At 33.3% G+C, this 18,378-nt stretch overlaps 1 protein-coding gene across 1 annotated transcript; it reads left to right on the forward strand.

Annotated features, from left to right (window-relative positions):
• Positions 1-9,375: 9,375 nt before the first annotated feature.
• On the forward strand, positions 9,376-17,901 carry LOC132751645 (uncharacterized). Its single transcript, XM_060741847.1, has 3 exons — positions 9,376-9,966; positions 15,159-15,317; positions 17,745-17,901. Exons 1-3 carry the CDS (start codon positions 9,400-9,402, stop codon positions 17,871-17,873), a joined length of 855 nt encoding a protein of 284 aa, XP_060597830.1. The 5' UTR covers positions 9,376-9,399; the 3' UTR covers positions 17,874-17,901.
• Positions 17,902-18,378: the final 477 nt, after the last annotated feature.

Genomic DNA, 18,378 nt, shown 5'->3' on the forward strand with positions numbered 1-18,378 from the left:
AGTACTCTTTTTGATATGGCCAAGCAAATAAATTCATCTATGTCGTAAGAAAGAAATTAGTCATTTGCTCTTTTACTTGCAAACTTGTTATTTTTGGAACTTGTTAAAAATGATTTTGATAAATATTATTCTCCTCGAATCAACGTCCAGTGACGTCCCAAAATGGAGTCGGCTACAAACTCAGATCGTGGGAAATAATCAGAAAATGTTGAATTATTCCTACATAGCTACAGTATGCGATTAAAAAAAGTTATCGGTGGTATTTGATGCATTAATGTATTGTTTATCGAAATGGCCCGATAAATTATTTTGATCCGTTGTTTTGTTGATTTGTTCGGCGTAAATTATGCTGGGGTGGGGAAAAGGCGTTTTCATTCCTTGTGTTTATTATACCCCGCACAAACAAAGTTGTAAGGGGGGTATACTGGAATCAGCTTGTCTGTCCGTCGTTTTTTCTTCTTGTCCGCCCAATAACTAAAGATTCCTTTGACCCACAGTCTTCATATTTGGTATGGAGGTTAGTCATGATAAGTAAATGACCCTATTGATTTTTAGGTCACCAGGTCAAAGGTCAATGTCACAGGGGCCTATGACTTCAAAAAGCTTGTCCGCCCCAATAACTTAAGATTCCTTTGACCTAGAGTCTTCATATTTGGCATGATGTTAGTCATGATTGGTATATGACCCCTATTGATTTTTAGGTCACCAGGTCAAAGGTCAAGGTCACATGGGCCTTGACTATAAAAGCATGTCTGCCTAATAACTTAAGATTGCTTTGACCCATAGTTTTCATATTTGGCATGGAGGTTAGTCATGATTAGTAGATGACCCATATTGACTTAGAGGTTACAATGTCAAAGGTCAAGGTCACAGGGGCCTTGACTTCAAAAAGCTTGTCCGCCCAATAACTTAACATTCCTTTGACCCACAGTCTCCATATTTGGCATGGAGGTTAGTCATAATTAGTAGATGACCCTTATTGATTTTTAGGTCACCAGGTCAAAGGTCAAGGTCACAGGGGCCTAGACTATAAAAATCTTGTCTGCCCAATATCTTTAGATTCCTTTGACCCACAGTCTTCATATTTGGCATGGAGGTTAGTCATGATTAGTAGATGACCCCTATTGACTTTGAGGTCAAAGGTCAAGGTCACAGGGGCCTAGACTATATAAAGCTTGTCTGCCCAATAACTTTAGATTCCTTTGACCCACAGTCTTTATATTTGGCATGAAGGGTTGTCATGATTAGTAGATGACCCCTTTTGATTTTGAAGTCACTGGATCAAAGGTCAAAGTCACAGGGACTTTGACTTCAAAAAGTTTTTCTGCTAAATAACTTAAGATTCCTTTGACCCACAGTCTTCATATTTGGCATGGAGGTAAGTCATGATTAATAGGTGACACCTATTGATTTTTAGGACACTGGATCAAAGGTCATGGTCACAGGGACCTTGACTAAATAAGTTTGTCCACCCATTAACTTAAGATTCCTTTGACCCACAGTCTTCATATTTGGCATGGATGTTGATCATGACCATAAGGTGCCCCTATTTATTTTGAGGTCACTTGGTCAAAGGTCAATGTCACAGGGACCTTGACAAAAAAAAGCTTTTCCCCTCATTTGCTTAAAAATACCTGTCCGCAGTGTATTGATTTTGACATTTTCACATTTGAAGCATGTTAAATACATAACTTAGCAATGCACTGGCTTAGTAACCTCAGATTTGGCAGGGAGGTTGTCCTTGAGCTCTAAATAGCCACTGATGATTCTGCCCCGGGACTGATAACCGGAGTATATAATTATATAGCGACAAAAAATTTTTATTTGCATTTCTATTAAATTCTAACAATCAGAACAAGCTACTAAAGGAGAAGTATTCTCCGGAAATAGGGTTTTCTAAGGGGCCATCTTGCTTTAAAACATGGGACTTGGCAATGTTTTTGGGGGGGGGGGGGTACTTTTTGAATAATTTCTTACGGATTAATCGTTATGAACTCGTTAAATTACCACTACAAATACCTAGTACACATCTGCCCGGGAACGCAAAACCGGAGTATATACTTTTTGTATGCATTACTGATAATCATTACATGCTTCTCAAGAGAAAGTATTTCTGTGGAAGAGAGTTTTCTTTAGGCCATCATGTTTTAATAAAATGGCTCTTTGCACTGTACTAGTACTGTAAGAATGAAAAGAAATGCCTTTTTCTAATTTGTCTCGGAAAAAATGCATTTTAACAATTCCTTCGGCTATGTAAATATGGAATGAACGATAAACTGAAAGAATGTTTCATAGTATGTATGTATAAGTTCATTCATGTCGGCTATTTCAATATGGAATGAGCAGTATTCTACAATGATTTAAATAGAATAAATGTATTTATAAGTTCATTCCGTCAGTTATTTTATACGGATATTCTTGTCTTTGAAACAACGAAATAAAAATGGATCTCTGATCGTTTAAAAAGTAGCCAAAGATTACTAGATATTTATACCCCAAAAACGAAGTGGGGGGGGGGTATATAGGAGTCACCCGGTGGTCGGTTGGTTGGTCGGTCAGTCGGTCGGTCCAGACGTCCGTTGCATTTTCCTTGTCCGGAGCAAAACTTGAAGACTAATGATTGGAATTTAATATAACTACATACAATGGTCAAGCACATTGAGAGGAAGTGCAGTGCACAAGAACCATAACTCTATCTTGACTAATTACAGAGTTATTGCCCTTTGTTACTTTTGTTTGTCCTGGGCATAACTTGAAAACTACTGTTTGGAATTAAAAACAACTTCATATTATTGTCAAACACAATAAAGGAAAGTGCAATGCACAAGAACCATAACTCTATCTAAAGTAATTACAGAGTTATTGCCTTTTCTTACTTTTCCATTGCATTCTTTAGACCGGACCATACCTTGAAGACTAATTGTTGGAATTCATTATAACTTCATACAATGGACAAGCTCTTTGAGAGGAAGTGCATTCTTCAAGAACCATAAAATATGATAAACAAGATCAACAAGGAAAGGCGGCGTTCAATGAACGCAACCCCCACATAACTCCATCTTGACTTATTACAGAGTTACTGCCCTTTGTGACTTTTCCTTGTCCAGAGCATGACATGAAAACTAATGTTTGGAATTCAATATAACTTCATACAATGGTCAATTACATTGAGAGAAAGTGCAGTGCACAAGAACCATAACTCCATCTTGACTAATTACAGAGTTATTGCCCTTTGTTACTTTTCCTTGTCCAGAGAATTACTTGAAAACTACTGTTTGGAATTCAATACAACTTCATACAGTTGTCAAGGACATTAAAAGGAAGTGCAGTGCACAAGAGCCATAATTCCATTTTGACAAAATACAGAGTTACTGCCCTTTGATACTTTTCCTTGTCTGGAGCATAACTTAAAAGGTACTGGTTAGAATTCAAAACAACTTCAAACAATGGTCAAACACAATAAGAGGAAGTGCAGTGCACAAGAACTATAACTCCATCTTCAGTATTTATAGAGTTATTGCCCTTTGTTTCTTTTCCTTGTCTTTCTGTACTTATTACAGAGTAATTCAATAAAACTTCATCAATGGCCAACCACATTGAAAGGAAATGCAACATACAAGAACCACAGCTATCTTTAATTGCCCACAACCATAACTCTATATTTCAATTCTTTTACAAGAACATCCTCATTTCCGAAGCAGTCTTGTGGGGGTATTAATCACATTTAGTGATAGTTCTAGTTAATTTTTCCTTTGCCTTTGTTTGCAACATTATTCATGTGTTTATCCGATATCCCATAGTGATACAATGTTATAAATTCAATGCAGTAATAGAGACATTTGAATGAATTTTAAACTTTAATTATTGAAATGATTTTCTTCTATTTTTAACTACACTGTTAGGGAGTTAATAAAAAGTTATGGATGTTTTAAGATCTTTTTGAACTAATGAGATGATTGAACATATACCTGGCTGTACATCGGAGAAATGGTTTTAATAATAATAATATAATTGAATTATAGAACACGTTTTCGACCAAAAAACCATTCTCCCAGATGAGCCCTGCACCATTTGGAAAATTCAAGTGGTCTAACGGACCAGTTGCCTGTAAAATTAGGTTGTCCTTGCCAAAATCAGGTGGTCTCGGACCAATGGACCACCGCTAATGTCGAAGCCTTGACCTGAATCTAACCAGTTTCTTACAATAATCTAACCAGTATCTGACCTTAGTGCTTGCCAATTTTTTTAAGCCAATCACCGACGAGGATTTTTCAAATTTTCAGGTTACAAATCTTAATAGAACATATTTTAAATTAACTGGACGTTTTATATTATAAAACGCAAGTGGGCGGAGCACTAAGCCGGTTACAGTGCATATTGGATGTTCTTCGTAAATAAGAAAGCTACAGTCGCTTCACATTAATGAACCAAACCAGATTTCTTCTATTAAGCTAGACCTTAACATAATTACAGGTGTATATCAATCACTGTCCAATAATCTATATCTCTCACAATAAAGGTGTTGATAGGATTAAAATACTGAAAAAAGGTGTTAAATTTACAAACACTTTTCAGCTGATCAACATAAAACATAAAACATAAAATGCAGTTTCTTTTAATAATCTTCATTAAGAAATATTGTATTAAGTCAAAACTAAAATGATTACTTATAAAATTAAAATTGGGGGAGAACTGTCTGCATATTTCAAATTTGGAAGAGAACCTTCAGGGGAGGAAACGGTTAGGGGGAGAACCGTCCGGGAGGAACTGGTAAGGGAGAGAATAGTTTGTCATTATTTCTCAAGCATTTGTGTTTTTTTAATTCATAATTTTGAAGAGTACTTTAGTAAACTAATTTTATTAAGATATGATTATTTTCCAAAAGCAGTTGAGCAAGAAACTTTACACTCATTGCTCATTACTGGTACAGTTTAGGGAAAAAGAAAGTAAAAATTATAAACCAATTACCTCGGGTCTCGACACTAACTTTTTCAGCAGATGGTATGCAGGACCACTGGATCTAAAATTTGATATTTTGATACTATTTTGATACTTTAATTGGTATAGAACAATGTTGAAATAATTGTTTTATCGTTAAATGCACAATAATTGATTGGGTCAAGTGTATTTGCAAGTGAAAAATAAGGTTAAATCAACGTATGTTATTCTGGTTAGGTTTCGTAACGGCTCTAATCCAAAACTTTAATGCCGCATCAGATGAAAACAAAAATGTTAAATAGCGGCTTATAAAGTTTTGGAAGCCAGAACTACACTTAAAATTGGTGACAGAGACATATTTATTATTAGATTTATAACAACTGAAGAAAACATGTAGTTTTTTTTCTATTTCAATCTAATCAGATAGTAAGTCATTGTTTTCCTATTTAGTATTTATTATCTCATTGAAAAATACATGACAGTACTCGTACTTCGGTTAAGTGACTTCTTCCGCAATTCAAGTTAGGGAATAGTGAAACCAATTGTGAATAACTTATTTCCTTACCGTTATTCAAATACTCATTTCTGTTTCCTGGTACATCTTATAAGAATAATAATTGCTTTTTATAGATAAACATTTTTAATTAAACTATTAAGTTATTATATTCTTGTCTTTGAAACAATGAAATATTAATGATAAACAGAAAAATTCCTACATTATAATTGAGCTTCCCTATCTTCCTCACAGATTTATGCTTGTTTGTTGAAATTTATGTATTTTTGACAAAGTATTTATAACCTTTTAAAGTACTTTAAATAAGAAACTAGAAATGTGTCCACCGCGCCACTGTTCTGTCAATCTTATGACTCTAGGTCAAATATTTTTTGAAAACTAAAAATCTTTTACTAAGTAAAGGGCAAGAACTTTACAAATACTGAATAAATCCACAAGCAAACCCCAAGGTGCATAAGTACACATGCTGACCAACATCCTTGTACACTTTCAGGCCTGCAAGTGAAATACTTGTTAGCTCTGCATGAACAAGTTGAAACTACTGAAAGTTAAGGGCAATAACTCTTAACAAAACTTCACAGTGATGTGAATCATTATTCCTGTAATTTAGTGATATTGATCATTATTCCTGTAAAGTTGGTTGATTCTAACTTAAGCACTCAAGAAACAAATAACAACATAATGAAACGGTTTTAACTAAGTCAAGGGAAATAACTCTACAAATACTGGATAAATCCACAAGCAAAACCCCAGGTGAAAAACTAAATATGCTGTCTGAGCAACCTTCGTGTAAGGTTTAATGACTCAATGTCAAATCCTTTTTGAGTTACATGCGACACAAGTTGAAAATTGCAAAATTTTACTAAGTCAAGGGCAATAACTCTAAAAATACTAAAAATATCCAGACAAAAATACCCAGGTGAACAACTACACATGCTGATCAACATTCCTGTAAAGTTTCATGACTCTAGGTCAAATACTTTTTGAGTTTCATGCGACACAAGTTGAAAATTGCAAAATTTTACTAAGTCAAGGGCAATAACTCTAAAAATACTAAAAATATCCAGGCAAAAATACCCAGGTGAACAACTACACATGCTGATCAACATTCCTGTTAAGTTTTAAAGTGGGGACACAAAAAATGGATCTCTGATTGTTGTGTCTACCAAGTTTGTTCAAATAAATGTAGATAAGGTTAAAATAAGCCAAGTTAAATACTGTAGTTACTTCCCTTAAAGGCCAAACCAAATCTTTTGTGGTGTTATGTGTTCATGTTTGTCTTTGTTCCTTTTGTTTTTGGGTGATTTAACTGGTTTTGCAAGTTGAGTGATGGATGATTGGTTTTGGTTAATTTTAGATGATTTGGTTCTGGGATAGCTTAAATATTATCTTGGTAACTGACCACTCCTTGTCTCGCTTTCAAAGTGTAAAGAACTTTAAAATTATTTAACTTTCAGTAATTTCTTAATAGAAATACTTGATTCTTATTTCTATTATTTCATTAGATTTCTTCTATTACAAGACTGGTATGTTTAATAGTGTATATATGTATTTATTTATTTGTGAAATTGTTTTTATTGTAATTTGAATTGTTGTATTATATTGTGTATTATGTATTTTGTAAAATGTATTTGTCTTGTATTATATTTGTTTGTAATGTGATGTCTCATACTTATTTTATTTGTTACAGGTTTTATTCTTTATTGACTAAACATATAATAAACATATCAAAGTGTTTATTGTTGGAAACCCCACCACTACATAAAAGCCCCTGGTTTAAAATTGGCCTTGGCCCAGGGGCCTATATATTGGCGAGCGTTTTTAGGGCCATCATGACCCTCTTGTTTTAACCTTGCCCAGATATTTACGATCAAGATGTGGTCTCAAGATTGCGGCTAAATGGCAGTCTGAGTCATACAACACAATCTAATTTGGGACTAATTTTTAGCTCGACTATTCGATAAGAATAAGTTGAACTATTGTAGTCACCGAGCGTCGGCGTAACCACTTATGTTAAAGTTTTTGTAATACCTCAGATATTTTCAAAGCCCATTAACATATGGCTTTGAAACTTTGCACACTTATTCACCATCATGACCCCAACCTGTAGACGGGAGAAGGTAACTCTATCTAGCATTTTGACAGAATTATGCCCTTTTTTCGACTAAGAATTTTCGTTAAAGTTTTTGTAATACCTCAAATATTTTCAAAGCCCATTAACATATGGCTTTGAAACTTTGCACACTTATTCACCATCATGACCCCAACCTGTAGACAAGAGGAGGTAACTCTATCAAGCATTTTGACAGAATTATGCCCCTTTTTCGACTTAGAATTTATGTTACAGTTTTTGTAATACCTCAAATATTTTCAAAATTCATTGACATATGGCTTTGAAACATGTTGCAATTTTATACTCTTCTTTGAGAGCATTCTAGGACTCTCTCCAATGTCCATAACTGTAATATAGATTAAAATAAAAAATTTGCCTTTTTCTTTACTGAAAAAATTTTACCTTTTAATCAAGGCGTTTTTTACTATAGATCAAGCACTAAGAATAGTCGAGCATTGCTGTCCTTCTGACAGCTCTTGTTTGAGTTTACAACCCCCTTTTCTTGAACAAACCCAAAATGTTCCTTAATGCTTTGAATGTTTAGCTTTCTTTTTATCCCAACAATTTTATGTTTTACACCAATTTTTAAGTGTTGCTAAGATATGGACATAGACTAAAATGTAGACATTTCTGAATAATGAATCTAGGATCAAAAGACAGTTCAAAGTATAATGATAATTGATTTAGATGTATCAGATTTTTATTTTACAAACTAATTTTCAAAATTGGATTGTTTCGTATATATAATTATTTCATTTTTAGCTCGACTTTTTTTTTTTTTTTTTGATAAAAAAGTAGAGGTATTGCTATAGTCACGGCGGCGTTGCCGTTGCTGTTCCCGTCCGCAAACATGTACCTGGATCATAACTTTTTTATTTCTTGATGTATTGTCTTCATACTTGGCTACAACAACCCTTGGGACAAGACCTTTAAGTAGCCCACACTAACCTTGACCTTCATCGATAAATAACCTTGACCTTCAAGGTTAAAAGTCCAAATTTTGCTTGTTCATGCTATTATTGGATGTAACTTTGTTATTTTTGAAATGATTGTCTTCAATCTTGATCATAATAATCTTCAAGGATATCCCTTAAAAATAACCAGACAGACCTTGACCTTCACTCATAAATGACCTTGACTTTGAAGGTCAAATTACTGAAATTTTCTTTTTTTTTGGCTATTATTGGCTGTTTTACTTTGTTATTTTTGAATGGATTGTCTTCAAACTTGAACATAATAATGTTCAAGGATAACCTTCAAAAATAAACAGAGAGACCTTGACCTTCACTCATTTAAATGACCTTGACTTTGAAGTTCAACTTATTGAAATTTTCATTGTTTTGACTGTAACTGGCTGTAACTTTGCTATTATTGAAGGGATCAACTTCATATTATAACAGAACATACTTAAGGACAAGACCTTGTTGTTTATCAAACACTTGGGCTTTTTAATGGCCTTGAAGGTTAAATTACTGAATTTTCTTAGATTAGTGCATCAACAACAACAACAACACGTGACTCCACCACCATGTGACACCACTATGTGACACCACATGACTCCACCACGTGACTCCACCACGTGACTCCACCATGTGACTCCACCACGTGACTTCACCATGTGACTACCACGTGACTCCACCACGTGACTAGAAATTGTTGAATTGATTTTAGCCGCTCAATGTGGCCCAAATAATATCTACTTTTGTATATGACCATTTCTAACAACAAATCTCAGGGCCAACAGTGTTTGTGATCAGTCATAGTTAATGTTGGTTTTCCTTGGATTCTTACAAATTGTAGCTAAAAATATTTTTTGTTTGTTTTAGAAATCAAGATGGCACATGAGATACATTTAAAGAACAACAAATACCGGCAGTGGGTTAAGGCTGGCCTAGGCTTGGGTTATCTTAAAGAGGGACTTGCGCCATTTTGTGATGACATTGGAAGACAGCAGCACAAAGATATTATAAACCAAATACAACAAGCAAAGACTCCTCAACCAAACATACCATGTGGCGCCTGTCAGATAACAACTCTCCAGCCAGATCATGTCCGAGTCTCAAAAGGGATATGTCCCCTCAAACAAGATAAATGTAACTGTTGTTTTCCTAATAATAAGAGACCCTGTTCAAACAATGTATGTGGTGCCATCTATGACAGCATTATACAGTATCATGCATCAATGCCACCAGTACCTTTTTGGAAAAACAGTGATGCCCAACAGTGGTCGACAGACCCATGGAACGTTTGCAAATGTTTTATAAATGCTCCGGGGTACAAGGACAAGACATCAGCAGTCGACACTGATTGCACTGGGTTGCTTCATGTTATCATAAATAACAAGTACTTTCATAGTCACATTGGATGCAATGTTACAGGACCAAACAATCTTTTTTCAAAGGTAACTAGATTTGTATACTATAATTATTATGTTTATTTTAAATTTTGTAGAATATTAAAGCAGCACGCCTCCATTTCATGCTTATTTTCATGAATATTTTGATAATGTATTTGAATGTACAATATTGTGAAATAACTAAAAAGAAGCACTTGACACATTTTCAATACAGTTTAAGTAAATTACAAAAAAGTGGTCAAAATATGCAAAAATAGCCGTTACTGCATTAGTAGCGCAGTAAAAATATAGTAAAACTGTTGTAAATACTGACAAATCAGTCATTTATGGCACATAGCATGTAAAATATTACTTGAATCTTGAATCATTTTACTTTTTAGCTCACCTGTCACAAAGTGACAGGGTGAGCTTTTGTGATCGCTTTTCGTCCGGCTTCCTGCCGTCCCGCGTCCGTCCGTAAACTTTTACTTTAAGTGACATCTCCACAAAACCACTAAGCCAATTTCATCCAAACTTCACAGGAATGTTTCTTTGGTGGTCACCTTGAAAAATTGTTCAAAGAATTTAATTCCATGCAGAACTCTGGTTGCCATGGCAACCGAAAGAAAAAACTTCAAATTTAGCTTCTTTTAAAAAAAAAAACCCTAAGAGCTAGAGCTTAGATATTTGGCATGAAACATCTTCTAATGAGTGTCTACAAAGTTTGTTCAAATAAAAGCCCTAGGGTCAAAATTGGCCCCGCCCCAGGGGGTCATTGATTTTCCCTATGTGCATATAGTAAAAACTTTAAAAATCTTCTTTTAAAGAACTCATTGAAGAGCTAGAGCTAAGATATTTAGCATGAAACATGTTCTCATGGGTGTCTACCAGGTTTGTTCAAATAAAAGCCCTGGGGTTTAAACTTGCCCCGCTCCGGGGGCCTATATACAGGTGAACGACTTTGGGCCATCATGGCCCTCTTGTTTATTATTTATTCACTTGTGACACACAAGATTATTACCCCACCCACTCATAATAATAATGCAAAACGTTCAAATTGCATTATCTTAAAAATACCTAATATTTACAATTGAAAAGAGGTTCAAGTAATATTTATATCACATAAGCTTATATAAATAAAGAAACATAATCACTTAAGCAAAATGTAACATACGTTACATCAATTACATTGACATTATTCTAGCATATTTTTTAAAACTATTTTTGAATAATTTATAAAAATAAAGAAAACAAACTTAGTTACAACAAACAACGCATCTGGTTATTATAAATATACTCAATTTCTGAAAGTTACTTAAACTGGTTATTTAGTCTTTTGCTGTATCATTTAACATAATTTGTACGTTACGAAAGTCTCATCCATCCAAATATTACCCATAAATGTTATGCAAACTATCACTTTTAACATGATTTAGTAGAAATAACTTCATTTATCATCGCCAGGATGGTCCAACTATCTATATTGCACAACACTTAAGTTAGTGAAGAATAAATGCTGAAAATGAGCTGTAGTTATGTCTTTAGAAATGGTTCAAAATTAGAATTTTATATGTTCAAAATGCCAATTTTATATCATGTATCATTTAGGTTGCTTTAAAAAATATTTCACCTTTGAAATTGAATGCCATCACATCTTGTTTACCCTATTTATGTTTTCTTCATTAATATATAAAGAGATATTTAAGTGATCTCTCTCATAATGCTCATAAGTTCGACTACACCTAGTCACATTAAAAAATAAGTTATCCTTTCAATAACTTTCAAAGTATTGCATAGTGGTTAAAAAGCCTTCTCCTGCTGTTTTGGGGGTCTTTTCACTAGATTTGCAAGTCGTGTTTTTGCACTTTTCATGAAAAGAACGTCTTTAAATGACTGTTACTGTTACAACAATGGTGGTAACGTATTTTAGCTGTCAGGAGGCCATTTAATTACGCCTTTGATTCTTTCTAGGACCTTACTGCACGCTTAAAGTGTCTTGTTTTACACAAAGATTTGATTTAAACATGAAAGTCTAAGGTTTCAACTTTACTGACAACATCGCCAGGAAATTTATGTTCTTTCTGCAACTTACACAGTTATTGTCTTAAATAAATATACGTTCAACATTTTTTTCTTGTTTCTAAACTTCTAATCATATTATGGTCTCTTGCAGTTTTCTCTTCTCGTCGTACATGATAACAATACTCTTTTCTATCATTTCGACTTTACATCCAGTCATCTAAAATGGAATTAAAAAGAGATTACAAAAAAGCATTGTCTGGTCTTAAAAAAATAATACTATTCATTAAATAAATTTTACCCAAAAAGTGGAGTCCTCTTCAGAGAAATGCATGAATTTGGGTGCACTATAGAGCAAAACATATGTTCAACGTCAAATACAGCTTTCATGATCACAGACTCAATCAAACCATGATGCCTGTAATTTTCAGTAAGTTTGCTGTTTTTAAGGCTTCCGAGGGATCACTTATTTGACTAGATACGTATTTATAGATGTGAAGTACTGTGTGACAGCCGTAAAAAGTTGCCCCGTATATTCAGTATTGTTATATTTTTCTGGTCATTCGGGATCATTGAATCCAGCACTTTAAAGTGTTGAGAATTTAGTACCGCTCAATTCGGTGCTAGGGGGGCATGAGGGATGTTGCACTTTTTCATTATTCTTCATAAACAGGCTCAATCAAACCGGCTCGGCAATTTTCATGTAAATTTGCTTTTTAATGCATCTGAGGGATCACTTTTTTACCAGATATTTAAATTACATCTGTAACTGTTATTGACGAGAGAAACAGAATTAAATAAAAGGAGGCATTTCCCCTGTAGTCGCATGGTTGTAGGTAAGACAGGGCTTCATTTTTGGCTTATCAAAAACAGCACCCAAACTATTTATCTATCACTTCATATAAATGAGTTATCTGTTCGTTTAGGCCAATACTTTCAATATGATTCACAGACCATATGCTGTAGTTTTCATAAATATAGGACGAAAAGCATAAGGAAAGGAAAACAAACAGATAGACACACCCTATTAAAGATAGGCAGATGTTAACAGTATCTCAGAATCAAGTTTTACAACTATCAAATTTTATTTTTTGGTAAAGACAAAAAACAGAGAGCCAGACGGACAGAAAGGCAGATATACATGTTTTTAAACAGATAGACAGACGGTGTGGATGGACATACATATATCCATATTAGCACAAACATCTCTGATTCATTACGTTTGTATTGAAACTATCTTATCTCATGTGTTTGTCAAATTGTACAACGAATTTAACACTCAAAATGGGGATCTATTACCACTGGCAAAGCAACAGTTAACTCAGAATATAGCTCCTCATCAATATTTGTAGCACAATTTAGTTAAACCATGAACATGTAAACCAGAGACACAGATAACATGTTATATATGTCTCTGGTTAAACCATGGAGCTAAACAACAATTTGAACTGCTTACTGTGACTGTAAAATAAGTTTTCTCCCTTTTTTGGAATCACAATTTTAAAATAACATAATCATTGTAAATTATGTATCTGTTTTTGACTCCCCTGACATCTCATATTATCACTAGTATGTAAAAAAGATAATATACTCGTATCACACTCAGTATTACCTTTCAATTCTTATCTTCCAAATGTTATTAAAATGAATACACAATGACATTTTTACCAAAAACTAATGATCTGTGAATAAATATCATGCATTTATGATTCTAAAATTAATAACAATTTATTCTAGATTTCGTGCATTGTTTACCCGAACACGCTTCCGTAGTTACATTTTGAAGCTACCCAGGATAAACTTAAATGTGTTTATTTTTCCTGCTTCATAAACATCTTATTATCAAAAGGAATGTTAATCTATAGGCTAATGATTATTTATATCTCATGAAAATTGCAAATTCTTTACTGTTTTAAACGACAAACGCTGATTTATATACACGCGAAAACCCATTACAATTCATTCATTGTATTTGATATTTGGGCATGTACGAGGCTAACAGTTGTAAAAACAAGTAAATATAACATAAAAATTTATACATACTTTGCAAAACAGCTTCTTAATCCAACTCCAAGTAGTAAATGTGTAAATTTTGATATATTTAAATCGCGCGGCCTCATAACTTTTGTTTACCTCGACACCGGTTACAGTATAAAACTCTGTGTATGGTGTACATGCAGAGCCATAAAAAAACTCGAAACAAATGCAAAATTTGAATTGCTTTTTTTACTGGTTTGCCATGGTTAGATTTTTTTAGGGTTTTTACCTGTTTTATATGATGTGTATAACAAACTAAAAATATAAAAAAAGCTTGTGTTGCAATTTGTTTGACGTTAAATTTTACTTTAATCGGACTATTATATGTGTAAAGCAAAATCTTAAAAAAAAATCTTCTTTGAAAAAAACCCAAATAGCTAGAGTTAAGATATTAAGCATGAAACATCTTTTAGTGAGTGTCTACAAAGTTTGTTCAAATAAAAGCACTGGGGTCAAAACTGGCCCGGACCCAGGGGTGTCATTGTTTTTAACTATAATTTTTATGTGTATAGTAAAAACTTTAAAAAAGTCTTCTTTTAACAAGCCCAATGAGCTAGAGCTTAGATGTTTAGCATGAAACATCTTCTTATGGGTGTCTACCAAGTTTGTGCAAATAAAAGCCCTTGGGTTAAAATTGGTCCTGCAACGTTGGGAGGGGGGGTTGGGGGGCTATATAGAGGTGAGCGACCTCAGGGCCATCATGGCCCTCTTGTTCCGTATCCCATGTGTCCAAATATAGGCCTGGGCATTCCCAATGCAAACTTTGTCTTTTTTTTTCCCAATCCCAAAAAAATCCCTTTCCTGAAGTCGGTGATTTGAAAAAAGGTACAAACATTTTGTATTTGGTGTGGACGTTCCAAATGTTTCAGATATCTTTTAAATTCTTATCAGTTTCAGTAATATTAATTTAGCTTTATTTAAAGAGTTTGCACATTTTATATGCTGGCATTTTTTTTCCCAAATAATAAATTTCACAATTATTTTTTTCCTTATTTGAATAAAAAATTAAGTCTTAGACACAATGTCCCCAAATTTGCAATGAATATTATACATGTAAGAAAAAGGCCTGGTATAATTTATGATTGCGTCTTTTATGAAGGTAAGTACCTTAACAAGTGTCAACAAAACAATTTTGTTTGCTTAACAGTATAAACATGTATATGCATAGAATAATATTAAAACCTGTGTTTTCTATTCAATAGGTACGTCAGTATAGAAATAATATTTTCCACTCAAGCAGCATGGAATTAGAAGAAAGTGAGGCCAATTCATATATTGACGATATGATAGCAGTTTTACAAGATGGTAAAGAGCTATTACAACAACCAGATGCCCAGATAGCAGTGAATAAACTTCAAGATGTAAGTGTAAATAATTAATTATATCAGTTTGAAATCTTTATGGCGTTAACTTAAAATGATTAAAGATAACATATTTGAAAAGTATGTATCTAACCATCTAAAACAATTTCTAGAAACTCATAAGTTTATTCATATGACCCAGTCAGGATTCAGGACCAAGCACTCTTGTGAAACAGCATTAACAAACATAGTTGACAATTGGATAAATGCAATTAATGATGGAGAACTAGTTGGCACAATTTTTCTTGACCTAACCAAAGCATTTGACCTTGTAAACCATAAAATTCTTATTCAGAAACTGCATTATTACCATTGTTCTTCTCATACAATTAAATGGTTTTCATCTTATCTTGCAAACAGAACACAGAAAGTCAGTGTATCAGGTAAACTCTCAGAATCTGTAGAGGTTATATCAGGTGTTCCCCAAGGATCTGTCCTTGGGCCCCTGCTTTTCATTATATACATCAATGATCTCCCACTTCATTTAGAGACCTCAGAAATAGATATGTTTGCAGATGACACCACACTTACAGCATCAGGACATTCACCACAAGAACTACATAATAAACTTCAAACTAACCTCGAAAATGTAAACAAATGGTGTATACAAAATGCAATGGTGTTAAATACACAAAAAACAAAGGCAATGCACCTTACATCAAATAATACACAGCTTCATTTACCACCTTTACACCTTCAAGATCAAATGATCCAATTTTCTGAAACCGAAAAGTTACTAGGTGTTTTTGTTGATAGTAAACTAAAATGGAAAATCCAAATAGAAATGATACTTAAAAAATGCAACTCTCAGTTATACCTACTTCTCAGAATCAAGCAATACCTAGACTTACATGCAAGAAAACTATTTTTTAACTCATACATCTTACCACACCTAGATTATTGCTGTACTATCTGGGGCAATTGCAGCAATGATCTGATCAATGATATCATAAATTTTCAAAAAAGAGCAGCAAGAATAATTCTAGATAAAAGTTACGATGCACCCTCTAGTGATTTGTTTAAAGAACTAAATTGGATGAGATTTGATGAAAGAATGAAATACAAAAAAGCAATCATAATATTTAATCTATCAATGACATACCATATCCACAATACATGCAAAGTAAATTCCAATTTGTACACCAAAAACATGAGCGCAACTTAAGGTCTACAAATAGTTCAGACCTAGCTGTTCCACGACCTAAGAAAGAATTTTTCAGAAAAATCCCTAGTATACTCTGGCCCTAAATTATGGAATAATATCCCTCTTAACATAAGGAAATCTAAAACAGTTCAGGAAATTTCAAGCTTCATATCTATCCTGGCATTTCTCATCATTAAATTAATCATTTTATAACAAAATTAGAATCCAATCATTTGATGTACCACCTTAAAAGTATTTCCCTTCTTTTAATTTGATATGTACTTCTTTGACATGTATTATGCTTTGAATGGACTGTAAATATTTAACATGTATTTCTTGTTCTGACAATATCAATGTACATTGTAACATAATGTTGTTGCAATTATTTTTGTAATATTGTAGTTGTATATATTGTAAATTATGTTTTTATTAGAGGCCCACATGGAAGATTGGGAAACCAAATGTGTAGCCTCGATAAATAAAGCCTTTACTTACTTACATGCCACATAATTCAGGACAAAGTTAAGGTAACAGAGTTTGAAGTGGTTATAATAATTCCCTTAAGTTAATTGATAAAGTCACATGAAAATATATATGTACCTATAAAATGTTAAATTATAAGCAAAAGAGATTTTAGTTTGTAAGGAACTTCTGAAATCCAAAAACTTTGAATCCGAACAATATTTTGGGTACCAAAATTCTATATAATTCATACCTCTGAATTTTTGAGGACTTCTGAATTCTGATATTGTGGTAAATTTGGATTATAGCAACACAAATTTACTTCCAATATCCAGACATTGAAAAGGGGTGTGAATGATTATTATACTTGAGATAATAAAACCTGCAAAATGTTTGTATCTCCCATTTAGCTGTGACCATAATTATATATCTTAACCCCTATTAGAATCTAAACATGTCAAGCATGTCAAATCCTTGATTTAAGTGTGAAATGAAGAAACTGAGAAGTATTAAAAGAATTCTGAAAACTTCTAATATTTGAACTTTTTGGATAGTCACACTGGTTGCATTGAAATAAATGTAGACAAATTAACAGAAGAATGAAAAAAGGAGACTGATAGCCAGATACCTATACTACATACCCTCTTATAAGATTTAAGAATGCAACAGAAAAGTGTGAAAATTAACATAAAGAACAATTGAGGTATTTTTGAAATAAAACGATATTGCTTTAAAATATGTTATATGTAAGAGTGAAGTTTAAAAATCACATAGCTAATGTAGTCTTAAAGAAAATGTAACAAAATTGTTATTTTCATCAGCTGAAGAAGAAGGACTTCATTGTTACTACTGAAGGTTTTGAAGATATTCTGGGGCAAATCAAGGACGAAATGTCAAAAGTTTTGAAATCAACGGAAAATGCTGCTACTAAAGAAGAATATGGGACCTGAAAAGTAAACTCTCAGAGGGAAAAGTTGAGACTGAAAAAACTTGAAAACAAAACTTGCAAATATGGAGAAACAGATTTCTGAAGAAAAAGAAAGGACAACTAGAGGCTGAGAAAGAACATGCAGATTTAAAAAAGAAATTTACTATTCTTGAGACAATAATGGAAGAGCAAAAAACAGGTAAAATGTTTTAGCGATTGTTTGTTTCCACTTAAGATACCAGTTCATGTATTGCATTCAGCCATGGTTTTAAGATACTTATGTTTGTATAAACCAGTATTATTTGCTTGTCATTAAGGCACACAATAAGGTTAGCAAGCTTTATTATTTCATGATGCATATTGTCATCCACTTTTTATCTCACCTGAACACAAAGTACTCAAGGTTGATCTTTTGTGATCACTCTGCGTCCGGCATGCATCCTTCAAAAAATGGCGTTTAACTCTTAACATCTCTTATACCAATTGGCTGATATTTTAAATATAAGCAGTAATATTTCTAGCATGAA

Source organism: Ruditapes philippinarum, unplaced genomic scaffold, assembly GCF_026571515.1.
Source record: "Ruditapes philippinarum isolate M1 unplaced genomic scaffold, ASM2657151v2 ctg11971_1_1_1_1, whole genome shotgun sequence".
Taxonomy (NCBI): domain Eukaryota; kingdom Metazoa; phylum Mollusca; class Bivalvia; order Venerida; family Veneridae; genus Ruditapes; species Ruditapes philippinarum.

Bases quoted from the DNA above. Each gene is read 5' to 3' on its own strand.
- LOC132751645 (XM_060741847.1), top strand. From the start codon at position 9,400: ATGGCACATGAGATACATTTAAAGAACAACAAATACCGGCAGTGGGTT. The intron at 9,967-15,158 runs GTAACTAGATTT...TCTATTCAATAG, and splicing joins CAAACAATCTTTTTTCAAAG to GTACGTCAGTATAGAAATAA. The intron at 15,318-17,744 runs GTAAGTGTAAAT...TATTTTCATCAG, and splicing joins CAGTGAATAAACTTCAAGAT to CTGAAGAAGAAGGACTTCAT.